A 13,314-nucleotide genomic window follows, 5' to 3' on the forward strand; every position below is an offset into this window, starting at 1 on the left:
ATTTAGTAAAAGAATTGTAATGCTTTTGATTTGCTTTTCTTACTTACATGTATCAGGAAAAAAATATGTACCAAGCACAGAATACACACAAAAAATACACAATACACGCTGATTTGGTACTATGCAAGACCAATATAAAATCAAATTTGATTGAAATAAAAATATTATTTTTAGTTCAACAATAAAATAATGTATATTTAAAAATCGCTGAGTTTTGAATTAATAATAGAGTGACGATTCAAATCAAAAATCCATTTTGTTGGTTTAACCGATTGAAATTTCGCTGCGTGTATGTTCACCCTACAGAGTTAAAACATGTTATTATAATTGGCAACAAGAAAAACGTCATCAAGATAGCGTCAAAACTCGTTTTAGCTCGTAGTGTGAACGTAGGACAGTCGTGATTCGCTGTTTGGACACTTTTAACTGGACCGCTTTTTAGTTGGACCTCCGCTAGTTGTACCATTGCCCAACTAAAAAGCATCTGAACCGAGGGGAACGTCACTTCAGAATAATTGTTATATTCCGTTCGAATTTGCATGAATTTTAATTTTTCCGGCAATTTTAGAAAATTTAAACAATTTTCTATCACATCGAGTATTGCTAAAATATTTGAAAAAAATTCAACAAATTTATCCAATCTCAATCCAATTTTGCTCGAATTCCGATCAATTTGATGTAACTGGCAACTCTGCACGCTCTATTTTCGAAACTTTTAATAATTCTGGCAACAAAATTTATGTTTCTGTTTTGATTTGTTCCTGTAGTTTTGCTGCACGGTTAAATAAAACAACCTGCAGAATAAGTTCTTTTAACTTACTTTTGAGTTGTGCGCCGCTTTCGCACTTATTAGTGTTGTCAAAAACAAAATGAGAGATTCGACTCAGTCGAGGTCTTCCGTGGATGAACGTACTTTTGAGTTGTTTGGGGTATACTCAAAATTAGATAAATTCAACTTAAATTTGAGTATAAAATTTTTGCCGTGGTTAAATGGAAACTACCTTCAATACGGTTTACCTAATTTTAAGTTCCCCCACGATACCACGAGATTGAGTCAAAGGAACTCAATTTTAGGTAGTTTTTCGTTTCCGTGTGCTGGCAATGTTTTGTTTTGATTTTATCGGGCACTGAAACTGTCAAAACGTGAAATTCGAGCAATTCAATTTATTTTTTGTGACACATTTCAAACTATCCTCGGCCATTCCAAACCATTATCAAGTAATGTTGGAAATTCGAATCCATTTTTATCTAACCAATACCAATTTTTATAAATCTAATCATAATTTTAAATTATAAGTTTATTTCATCAACAAATCACGGCGTGTCGTTCCCCTCGATCTGAACGCCAAAATCTCATGTCAAATTTACTTTGACAATCCATCTGACAATATTTAGAGATGTGAACAGATGCAATTACACTGCCAACATCTCCTTTGGAGAGTTTTTGACATTTGTCAGTCGGTCCAACTAGCGAATCAAATTCGTTAGTTTTACTAGGCTGTGGCCCAACCAGCGAATCACGACTGTATAAGGTCCAACTGAGTAAGCTTCGAAAGGCGGCCATCTTTAAAGGCGAAAAAACAGTTGGCAAATCTCCATGAAAATCAATCAGTAGGATTCTAACAATGCTCCCAATATGTTGATTGATTTTCAAGAGTATTGTGTATTTATGGGTTAGCGAGAAAACTGCTCTTTTTCGTTTTCGTGGATGACTGCTTTTTGGGCTTTCTCAGTTGAACCGTTAACTAGCGTTTTTTTTGTAACAATGTCGTTGCTAGGCATTCGCTACTGACTATATGAACATTTCTATTCGGGTATTAACGATAACAAAACCATAATTTTCACAGTGACAGTACAGTAATTTTACAATAATTTACGGTAAATTCTAGTGTTATGCTACAATACAAAACAATAAACTTTAACGTTTTTACAGTAAATATAAATGTAAAATCGACTTTTGCGGTAAAAAAGGTGGTTGGTTATGTATCTTAACTTTTTTTCCCTTTTTTATTTCGACTATGTTAGTCACATTTTCTTTTTTTTTACGTTTTAACGACATTCAATTAGCTAGAGATTACTGGGTAGGGAAAGTTATGAAACTTAGAGCCATAGTACTCAAGTGAGAGCAAGGATGTGAAGTAAACAGATCGGAAAACTAGAAGTGGCAGGGTCATTAGAACAGGCTTAATATCGTGCGGGCTTAATTTTTGCCTTCTGATAATGAGGGTCGAGCTTAGGCAGAATAACTACGAATCACCCGAGTTCACTATCATGTGTCCTTGATAAAGGTAGACGTATCTATCTTTACCGTGACAACCGGATGTGTCGGGCTAGTTGAGCTCGGGCGAACTCGGTTTCGCTCGCATTTTCTGGCAAATTTTGACAGGAACCGAGCAAAATCCTGGCATAACTCCGACATAAACTGTGCAAAGATCCTGGCAATTCCTACCTGGTAGAATTTAGCACGAATTGAGCAAAACATCTGACAAAGATGTGGCAGGAAGCGTACAGAGATGTTGGCCGTACATTCCTGGCTGGATTCTGGATAAAAGTGAGCAGTATCGGTTGGTTTAACCACTTCTGTCAGAAACGGTTGTTGCATTTGAGCGAATTCTTTGCCAGAATTCTCGCACAAATCGCGCAAAATGCTCGCAGAAACTCTGCCAACTTTCTTCTTGCCACGGTGACTGGATTCTCTCGGATCAATGGCTTATTCAGCTTTGTTTGTTGGGATAATTTCCACAATATATTCTCATATTCAGTGCATTCGTAATTATTTTTTGACTTTGACCAAACTGGCGTAGAAGGATCCAAAGTGAAAAAATCATAATGTAAAGAATGGTTAAATTTGAAGTTTATGCTAAATTATAAGAAAAAAACTATTGACAGTTTCCCTCAAAGATATAGTTTTGAAACAGATTGATAAAAAATATAGACAAATTCATTTTTTTCGAGGTAGACGTCTCATGTTCAATTCGTCTAGGGGTCCAAAACCGGTTGGTTAACTTGGCTTCTCACGTTTCGCTTAACTGATGTTTTCTATTGGCGATTTGCGGCAAAACCAAAATTAGTCATGCGACACCTATGATTCAGCTCATGAACTGGCAAAGTGATACAATTTGCTTTTTTCACCCGTGAGTGAGTCGAAGCTTACAACAAAATCTTCATTATCTTCTCGGAAAAAGCTAACCACTGCCAAAATATGAATGAAACGAGTAAGAAATTTAGTTTTATTTGCAATTATTCTGAAAGTACAGCCATTTGCAACTATTTGACTCATACATTTCTTCGAAATGTAATCGGGGTATTATTGTGGTTATAAAAAATCGTTCCATAAATAAAGTTCCAACTCGAAACCGAGACCCAATCAGCACCAATGTCAAACTCCTTTATATTTTGAACTACGTAGGAGATTCAGTGAAGACTATCGGAGAGAAGGATCGGCTGTGCATGATACAAAGCTGACACTTTCCTATTAGCCGGATATACTCTTTCCTCGCGTGATCTGGAGAGTTTCATGAATTTACACCATCTCATGAAGGTTTAGCTTAACTTAGGACGAACGGGAAATGCTGTTGCGGCGGCTACGGTGCTCAACAAATTACATTTCGAAACAGCGCGCATATAGCTCTGCGAATAATATTAGAAACCACTATGTTTTACACTCTTTTCGCAAGATGTTTACTCATCATCTGATACAATGATGATTTTCCTCCATTTTCAAAAACAATTATCAACAAATTGATCGGTAATTTGGTGTTTAAAAGTCATTTTTTACCAATGTTTACAGAAAATATATGCACTATGACAGAACAGAATAAAATCAGCAACACTTTCCTTCCAGCGCTATCTGCGAGCGGTTTCAACGTAGAATCGCCAATAAACTGCTTCGGAGCAGTTCAGTTCGGAGTGCATTTTTGAAGACATTCGTTTTATTTAACTCTAAGTTGACCAGCGACTAAATAGAGTGTTGCGCTAGTTTGTTTTGTTCTTAATTTCTCATGTTCCTTCCACACACACAGATGCACATAAACTCATCGCAGGCGATTCCAGAGATGCCAGGTTTGCAGACAAGTCTGCAAATTCGCAGACTTTTAATATAAGCTGCAGATTTTTTCGATGATGCAGATATTTGCAGATTTTCTAGTTTGGTTGCAGATATTTGCAGATTTTTTAGTTTTGTTGCAGATATTTGCAGATTTTTGAATATAAAGGCTTTTGGTTACACTAGCTTTCCTGACATTTTTTGTTCTTCCCAGACATTTAAAATTATTGTTGCAGACATTTGAAAAAAGTACCTGGCATCTCTGGGCGATTCGCAGCAGGGTGCCGAAGCCGGACGTCGCTGTCAAAATTCATTCATCCCCATCTTCATTCTTTTATCATCTTCGCGCATCGGCTCTGACACGTACCACTTTGTTTTTCGCATCAAATAAAAACTTGTTTTACCGTAATTTTTATTGGATTTCATGCACAAAGTGCATCTAACCGCTATGTTCCGCTAGTAGGAGACCTGTTGCCGGTGAAATTCAGAAGATTGTTTGCGGGGCAAGAGTGATTTGGAAAGTTTTGTTTTCGCAACGCCCATAGCATCGAAAAGAAAGACCATCGAAATGGAAACATTTGGCATTGTACTGCTAGTGTTGGTTGCGGCAGCTAGGACTACTGCTGCGGCGGAAATTAACTCCGGTGGGCCACAAAATGGGCCTCTCAAATTACTGGATGAGGAAGGCTGCTCTCAGCTAAGGGCGCTGTGTCCGAATGTGCCAAACGAAGCGGAGGATCTCAAAGCGCTGGAATGCGTCCAAAGTCTGTCCCAGGAGCAGGTGGACGCAGTGACCGATGACTGTCAGCATCTGATTTGGAGTCATACGTTGTCCTTGATGGACGACCGGAATATTCAGCGGTTGGTGCAGAAGGGTAAATATAAATATTTGCTTTTGTGCTATTTGCAGGTTTTTATTTACCTGCCATCGAGCTGATTTCAGTGATGCCATCTTTTTTCTCTTCCTTGTAGGATGTCCAAAGCATTATGAAAAGTTTCCCTGCACCGTCAAGTCCGATCCGGGTCAGTTTCTGGCCTGCGTAATCGACAACCGGGATTCTATTAAGGGTGATGGATGTCGCCAATACATCCAGCGGCTGGAATATGTAGCCTTTTCCGACTATCGGCTGATTCGACACTTTCTGAAAGATTGCACCAGGGACATTGAATCGCTGGGCTGCGGAAGAATCAGCAACGATGATAACAAAGTTTCACAGGGCGAAACTATATCGTGTTTGCAGAATCGTTTGGACCGGTTAAATGGAGACTGCAAGCGGGGAGTTTTGCACCTGTCCGAGATTCAAGCCGATGATGTAAAGCTGGATAGGCAGCTTTTTCTTTCGTGTGCAGTTGATGCCATTCGGTTCTGCCCGTCGACTCCGCAAGGAACTCAGCTAGTGTTAAGATGCTTGATGAAGAATCGAAACGACGTCCGAATGACGGACCATTGTCAGAAGCAGTTGCTGCGGAGGGAACGTCTTATTGCTCACGACTACAAAATGAGTAAAGGTTTAACGCGGGCGTGTAAAGATGATATTAAACTGCATCGGTGTCGTCGGGGAGTATCGGACGATAAAGATGTACGCTTGGCGCAAATTCTGCTTTGTTTGGAAGCCGTTCAGAAGAATAACACGAAACTGGCACAGGATTGTGTGTCGGAGATTAACGACCACCGGCGAATGCTGATGGAAGATTATAAACTTTCGCCGGAGATTTTGACCGGCTGCGCTGACGATATCGATAAGTTCTGCAGTAATTTGGATGCTGGGGGGAAAACGATTCACTGTTTGATGGATCATGCTAGACCGAAGAAGAAGAAGGAACGCCGCGTAACGGAGATTTGCCAGCGTGCTCTGGAAACACTGGTGAAAGTGGCCGATGTTGGAGAGGACTGGCGAGTTGATCCCGTGTTGCGGAAGGCTTGTAAGCCCGTAGTCGACGTTGCATGTGTCGATACAGAGGGAGGGGATGCCCGAGTTATGTCCTGCTTGATGGAGAAGCTTGGGACGAATTTTATGACCGCGGAATGCGAATCAGCTTTGCTGCAGATTGAGTACTTTGTTGCGAGGGATTTTAAGTTGGATCCTCAACTGTACAGGTACTGTATCGGAGTGGGATGTCCGGAAATGAAATTGTATTTAATGTATTTGACTGATCAAATCGTTTCTTTTCCCAGAAATTGCAAAGACGACGCTATTCGATTCTGCCGGGCAAAGAAAACCTGGGCTGATGTGGATACCGCCCAAATGGATCCGGAGCGAGGTCCTCTAATTTTACCCTGTCTGCACCGGTACGCCTATCACCCTGAGAAGGATATGCAACTGAAACAGGAATGCTTCCAGGAAGTGAAACGTGTCATGCGACAGCGTGCTCGTTCGGTCGATCTGATCCCTGAGGTCGAGGACGAATGCATTGACGATTTGGCTTACTTTTGTTCGGATAAAACCGGCAAAGGTGAGGAGATGCTCTGTTTGCAGGAAAATTTGGAAAAATTGCAGCAAAAGTGCAAGGATGCCGTTAGTACCTACACCGAAGAGGAGGCAGCTCATATTGAGTTAAATCCAGTGATTATGGCCGTTTGCGGTGATGCCATGCAGAAGCATTGTTCGGAAATTTTGAAAACCGGAAAAGATGAAGGCGATGTAATGGAATGTCTTATTTCGTACAAAAACGATCCGGATCTGCGAAACGATGTCAAGTGTCGGTCGGCGATTGAGCACTTTCAAATCATCACACTCAAAAACTACCACTTTACGTACAAATTTAAGGAAGCCTGTCGTCCGTATGTCACTCGATTCTGTCCACAGAGCAACACCAAGTACGACGTAGTCGCTTGTCTCAGCGAAGTGATGCGAAACGATACCATCAAGGGGGCAAAGCATTCCATTCCGAAGGAATGCCGGCAACAGGTACGGGCTCAGCTCTACCAGCAGCGGGAGAATATCGATTTTGATCCGAAGCTGAAGGCTGCCTGCCGGGAGGAAATCAACACCTACTGTTTCAACATTCCGCACGGATCCGGCCAGGTGAATAATAACAATGCAAGTGTGGTTTGTCTTAACTTTTTCCCGTTTACTATTCGTTTTCTTATTGTTGTTGGTTCCGAGGATATTTTGAACGGTATCTAAGTCTAGGTTTCAGCGAAACATTTCAAAATACACCCGGATTAGTGTTGATGCTGTTTAATTAATTGCTACAATTCTATCCGCTTACAACAGGTCTTGGAATGTCTGCAGACGCATCACGGAAAGCTTGGGGAGCAATGTCAGCACATGCTGTTCTCGATCAAAAAATCCGAGCTCAGCGACAGTACCACCGATTACATGCTACTGAATACGTGCAAGGAAATGATTCACCAGTACTGTCGGGATGGGGAACCGGCGGCAATCTTGAATTGTCTGAAGATCCACAAGGACGAGAATCTGTTCGACGCGAAATGTCATCTGGTGGTGGTGAATCGAATGATCGAGCAGAACATGGACTACCGGTTCAATCCGACGTTGCAGAATGCTTGCGCGAGGGATATTGCTGATCACTGTACGGACATTGTGGCCAGTGCGAAAGCGAACGAGGAACTGAACGGAAAAGTGATCGGGTGCTTGAAGAACAAGTTCCGTGAAGGGAAGTTACATACGGATTGTGAGAAGCAGATGACGGAGGTTTTGCACGAGCAGGCGTTGAACTACAAGTTGAATCCGTTGCTGCAGAGTGTATGCCGGGACGAAATTCAGGTGTTGTGTAGCTTGTCGGTCGAGTCGGGAGCCGTGGAGGATTATGGTAAGGTGGAGGAATGTTTAAAACAAGCCTTCCTTGATAAAAAGCTGGTTAATCGCGCCTGCAAAGTAGAGGTAGCCGAATTGATACAAGAGGGTAAGGCTGATATATATGCCGATCCGATGCTGCAGCGTGTGTGTGCGGTGGATTTGCTCAAATATTGCTCCAACGTGCAGAGCGGAAACGGAAGACGTAAGTTTACTACAATCAACATCTTTGATTGTCACTCAAATTGTAACATTTATTTCAGTTCTAAAATGCTTAGAGGTAATCCTGCAAGACGAATCAAAAGCACTGGATGATGAATGTAAAACCACGTTAGTAAAACGGATGGAAATGTTTCGTAATGCGGCTGTGGTAAGTAGCTCACTCATCTCGTCAGATCGGTATAAGAGCACAACTAAATATCTGATTGTTCCTTAGGTGATTCCGCAGGCTGAAAGTTTCAGTCAGCTGTACACACAGGTGATACGCTCACCATCGAAGCACTATTTCATGCTGGTGTTGCTCAGTTTTGTAGGCTTCATCTTCATCTTTGGATTGCTGTGCGGGCGTGTTACGCGACGGACGATTGCCATGAAGAACAAGTAGTCACGAAGGTGCCGATCGTTCCGGCCTAGAAACACACCAAAACTGGTCGCTTATTTGTAAGTTAGAGTACTTTGGCTTTCGATAACTTTCTTTAGCTAAACTGAACGGAACGAATGCTGCTGAGTGTAATTGATCCTTCCAACCCCCCCAACACCCGCCAGTCGTTATACGTGTCCGTGTTATGTGATTATAGTTAAGGATATTTTTTATCAAACATCTTCGGGCAGCTCGACGACCAGTGATAACTATTACTTCAAAGGCATTTTGCAGCAACTAACTATCCCTTTATCAACTGCTGCTTAATTTGATGCGATACATATTTTACCAATGTGTTTTTGAAATATTGCTCCTGAATTTTGTAATATACTTTTTTCAAATAGTTAGAAACTTGTGCTGTATACCACTCTACTAGCGATTAAACAATATCAATCAGAAACACAATAAAACTTTATTTAGAGTGTTGACCGAGAATAAACTACTAACGAATGTAAAACAAAAATATAACATCATAGAAGACATTTTATACGTAGTTTTTAACTTATCATTGTAAGGATCACAATTAGAATGAAATAAAAGAAAGTTACATAAAACGATCTTTCATTTATTGATATTTAAAGTAGATACATAAGATTAAAATTGTCACTAGTGGTCTACCGGTAGCGCCTTGCATGCGACAGGTAAGTTATTTTCATGACCAGTCCCTCATTTAGATTCTATGCCATGTCACGAGACCAAACATAAATGCTTGGAATTTAACCAGTCTGAGACATGTTTGATTTTCAGCAGAGCGTGAATGTACGGGTGATGCCCCGACGACCCGCGACTGGTGGTGTCTCGTCGTGGTCTACTCAGTCTAGTCCTCGGCTGTGAATCTAGCTTACGTTGACGGAGAGTTCCCCGGCGAAAGAAGTTCTCCCGATACTGATTCTTCTTCGGTTTTCCATATATTTCTATTGGGTCAACCGGTAGGGTGCCGTGGTCGGTCCGGTGATTTCGGATGGACCGTGTTGGCCGGACAGCCCATATTCGGTGCTTTGTCGCAGTCTACTAGACCAGTCCTCGGCGGTGTATCTAGCCTACTCCTGCGGAGTGTACCCTGGCGGTGATTGTTCTCCCGAAACCGTTGCTCGCTGTTCATTAAGCCATTTTCGCTGTAAGGCGATCATGATCTGCATCACGACTCTGTTGACCGCGTTCCACTTGTTTACGTCGATTGTCATTCTGTAGGCTACTTTATCCGGGTTGATGTCCGGTCCTCCCATTTTAAGTAGCTCCCTGCACCGGTGTCACCTCGACGTTCGCACACTCCGGGCACAATGGTGACGTTGCGTGTTCCAACCGATGAAGATACTTCCTGAAGCAGCTGTGGCCCGAGAGGAGTTGTGCAGGGCCGACGAAATACTTTTTTCCCGAGTGGGTAGTACGATTCGGAGTGATTTCTACTGGTAATGACGAAAGTTCAGACATGGTGTATGTAAGTGAAAGTGAAAATTTCCGGATAATACCTGGTGGCTCTTTGGAAATACCCTTTGTTAACGGGCTGTGTGACGGACGGCTCAGCGAAAATGTGTTTGTTGATTACTGATACTACAAATGTTCCACAGCTAAGTACTAGTTACTCTACTGTGTTAAATTTCATAGTATTTATTTTCTGTTTTCTCTGATAAGACCTCCTTTGTGTGGGTACTGAAGCCAGCATGATAGTGCTGACTAATGGGAAGGTATCTCCGACAACAGACAGCCCCTCTGGCTCAATGGAGGTCAATTTGAATATTTCCATATTAAATTTGCAAAAGGGCGAATAAGATTTGTAAACAAACTTTTATTTTGGTGGTTTCTCTTAATTTATTATAATTTTGAAGCAGAAAACAATTGAAATTACTTCTACGAAGGATAAAAATTTACATTTACGCATATTTTTCATGAAATTCCACTCTGCAGCAGACTAATGAGCGAAACAAGTTTGTTTACAAAAAACACTTTCGCCCTTTTGACGAATTAATATTGATTTATCCGGTGGCAAAATATTACCGATAAATCTCCTTTTCGATATAAATTATAGTCATCTAATATAACAAGCCCCTGGAAGGTCTACTTCCGAATCAAATATAATCCATTTAACATCATCGATATATCGCGTAAACTAACTAAACAACATTCGGCCGTGTACGAAGAAGTATCTTGTCTACGTATCCGCCTGGGAAGTAGAGATTTTCAATCAGTCTCGTGACGAGCCTTTCGCCGGATCTGCTCTTCCAAACTTTGTTCTTTTGAAGGGGGCTCATCTCGAGGGGCAAGCACTAGCTGGTTTGAGTGCGTCGTATTGAAAATACCAGCGTATTTTGAATATAATTAAAGTAAATAATGAAAGTATTTAAAAATTCTGCTGTTGTACTTAATAAGGTACTTAATGTAATTAATATCGAGGTGTACGTACTTAAAATATTTAAAGTACATGTTGATGGTAATTAAAATATTTTGCGTATTCAAAGTACGAAGGTGCTATACTTAAAATCGTTTCAGTAATTCAAGTACAATGAATTTGACACGTACTTTTGAAATCTTTGCGGTACTTAATGTACTTTATGGTACTTAAAGTAACTAATTTTGTAAGACTTTTGGCACTGCGTCGTATTGAAGATTTAGTGCTTGCCCCTCGGCTCATCTACCTTTTTGCCTTTTTGTGCTTCTGGGCATGCCGTCATTGCGAACAATTGGGCCATACAGCTACCTAATGTAGAAACGTAGAAACCACGACTAATTTCTACACTTCCTTGTCCACTAAAGAGCGATAGTCTGGCAATCCCATTGAGAAAACATGTCTTAATGTGATTATAAATTTCCGAAAAAAGAAAATTATTGTCTCTCCCGAACTACCTCGTAAAGGCTTGAGCGTGCCCTTTGATGGGTGCTATTACAAAACCGAAGTAAGTGGCTCCTCGTCTCGGAAACTAACAGGAATTTCCTCATGGGACATCAAAAACCCCAAGTGTCCTATATTTCACTCCCACGATTTTCCTAGGTTTAACACGAAGTATTTGGTTAACTTCCGACGCAGATTCAAGTTCCGATTTTTTCCGAATATATTCAACATTTGAAACGCAAATGAAAAACTTAATGAATGCTGAAAACGCGGTTATTGGCACCGGTTTGTCGTCGGATTAACGAGAAAAATAATGTTTCATCTGGTGGCTAGGTTCTACTCAACCGTTGAGCGGAATACACAGAACCAAGAATCCCTTTTCGGCGACACCAGCATTCCATATAGATCTACGCTCAAACAATTGATGTTTCGCGATGAAATGATAATACTTTATTTAAACGAAATGATCACACAAATTTATCTGACAGCAAAGATGCTCGCGCTAAGCTTTGTTGTCTGCATATCACTGTATCGTTCGTTAGATGAAGCCAGCTATGCTTCTATGCTAATTATTTATTTATTTATTTATTGATATATGACAGTAGTGGTGAGGGTGATCATAAAAGAGGCTGCGCTGCATGCATTCTCCCCACAAAATGAATGGTTTTATATTTACAAATTAAGGTTCAAATAACTTTCGGTGAGCGTCTGCACGAATTGAACGCTTGATAGTATGCGTTGGAAAAAATGCGTTCAACTTTGTCACCAATTTATCCATATAAAGCATTTATTAAACGCTAAAAGAAGAATATCAGTCGATTTATTAGATTATCACGATTCAAATCATGCAAAATAGTTGGTGGAAAAACAATTGACCGGGTGGAATGGTGCTTTTGAAAAAGTGGCGGTGATTTTTCGTCGCACCACCACATTGTCCCGGGGCACGCAACACAACTGCGTAGTGAAAAAACCAAAGCCAATTTAACAAAAGCACCATCCCGCCTGGTAAATTTTTTTTTCCACCAACTATTTTGCATGATTTGAATCGTGATAATCTAATAAATCGACTGAAATTCTTCTTTTAGCGTTTAATAAATGCTTTATATGGATAAATCGGTGACAAAGTTGAACGCATTTTTTCCAACGCATACTACCAAGCGTTCAATTCTAACACATGCTCAAAAAAGGTAACTTGAGCCTTAATAACCATGTCTACATCGTTACAGTTCCAAGGATGCTCTTCATTCGACGGAGCATGGAAAGCACTCCTTGTATTTTCGGGGGAATGCATGGGAGTTCCTTAGTTCTTTATCTGAAAAATCATATCAGATTACCTTAGTTTTCCTTTTGCATTGCTCCATGCCGGGTAATGAGAAGGCGGACACTTAGATTAGAATGGCAATGAGAAAATGCGAACAGTTAGGCTTTTAGAAGGTGATATTCATGAAAGATCGCGTAGCTTCAACGAGAGGACGCTCGAAAATTGGCAAATTTCGTAGAACAAAGGAAGTTTAAGAATTCCAAATGCACAAACAAGCCTTGGTTCAAGGGGATAGATGAGGCACGTGACTTCAATCGGATGATATCTCGGGTCATGTCCAATCATTATGCGTTGGATGAGCTTCTCTGGTGTAGTGGGATCGTGGAGAGCGGTCTCTGCGCTTATGGTGACGATTATCGCAACATTAAACATGTTGTTTGGTCGTGCGCCTAGCACCCTAGCGCCACGTTAAAGAATCCCTTTGGCCTCGTTCCTCCATTCCGAGATGTGAGTGGGTATTTCCCCCTTCTGTCATTTTCGAGTGGGTAGTACTACCCATACTACCCACGGTATCCGCCGGCCCTGGAGTGGCGTTCGGTGGAAGGTTAACTTTCCGTGCTTTCAATTGACTCACGTGGATGAATTTGGGATGAGCCGGTAGGTCCACCTTCCTTTCTCCGTATTGTCCTATTCCTGCTGCCACGTCGATGGCGACAATTCCAAAGTACATAATTATGTACGGGTAGCGTAAAAGGAAAAACAAATTGATGAATAAGTATG

At 41.0% G+C, this 13,314-nt stretch overlaps 1 protein-coding gene across 2 annotated transcripts; it reads left to right on the plus strand.

The window, feature by feature from the left end:
• Positions 1–4,374: 4,374 nt before the first annotated feature.
• LOC131684077 (Golgi apparatus protein 1-like) lies at positions 4,375–9,000 on the plus strand. Of its 2 annotated transcripts, none has more exons than XM_058966619.1 (6): positions 4,375–4,920; positions 5,018–6,143; positions 6,222–7,086; positions 7,264–8,011; positions 8,070–8,176; positions 8,243–9,000. In XM_058966619.1, exons 1-6 carry the CDS (start codon positions 4,614–4,616, stop codon positions 8,408–8,410), a joined length of 3,321 nt encoding a protein of 1,106 aa, XP_058822602.1. In that variant the 5' UTR covers positions 4,375–4,613; the 3' UTR covers positions 8,411–9,000. The 2 variants fall into 2 exon arrangements, with proteins under 2 accessions (XP_058822602.1, XP_058822604.1); XM_058966621.1 differs by having other exon boundaries at positions 6,222–7,071.
• Positions 9,001–13,314: the final 4,314 nt, after the last annotated feature.

The sequence above is a fragment of the Topomyia yanbarensis genome, chromosome 2, assembly GCF_030247195.1.
Source record: "Topomyia yanbarensis strain Yona2022 chromosome 2, ASM3024719v1, whole genome shotgun sequence".
Taxonomy (NCBI): Eukaryota; Metazoa; Arthropoda; class Insecta; order Diptera; family Culicidae; genus Topomyia; species Topomyia yanbarensis.

Coding starts and splice junctions, on each gene's coding strand:
- LOC131684077 (XM_058966619.1), top strand. CDS start 4,614: ATGGAAACATTTGGCATTGTACTGCTAGTGTTGGTTGCGGCAGCTAGG. Junction 8,012..8,069: donor GCAGAGCGGAAACGGAAGAC/GTAAGTTTACTA, acceptor CATTTATTTCAG/TTCTAAAATGCTTAGAGGTA. Junction 8,177..8,242: donor TGTTTCGTAATGCGGCTGTG/GTAAGTAGCTCA, acceptor ATTGTTCCTTAG/GTGATTCCGCAGGCTGAAAG.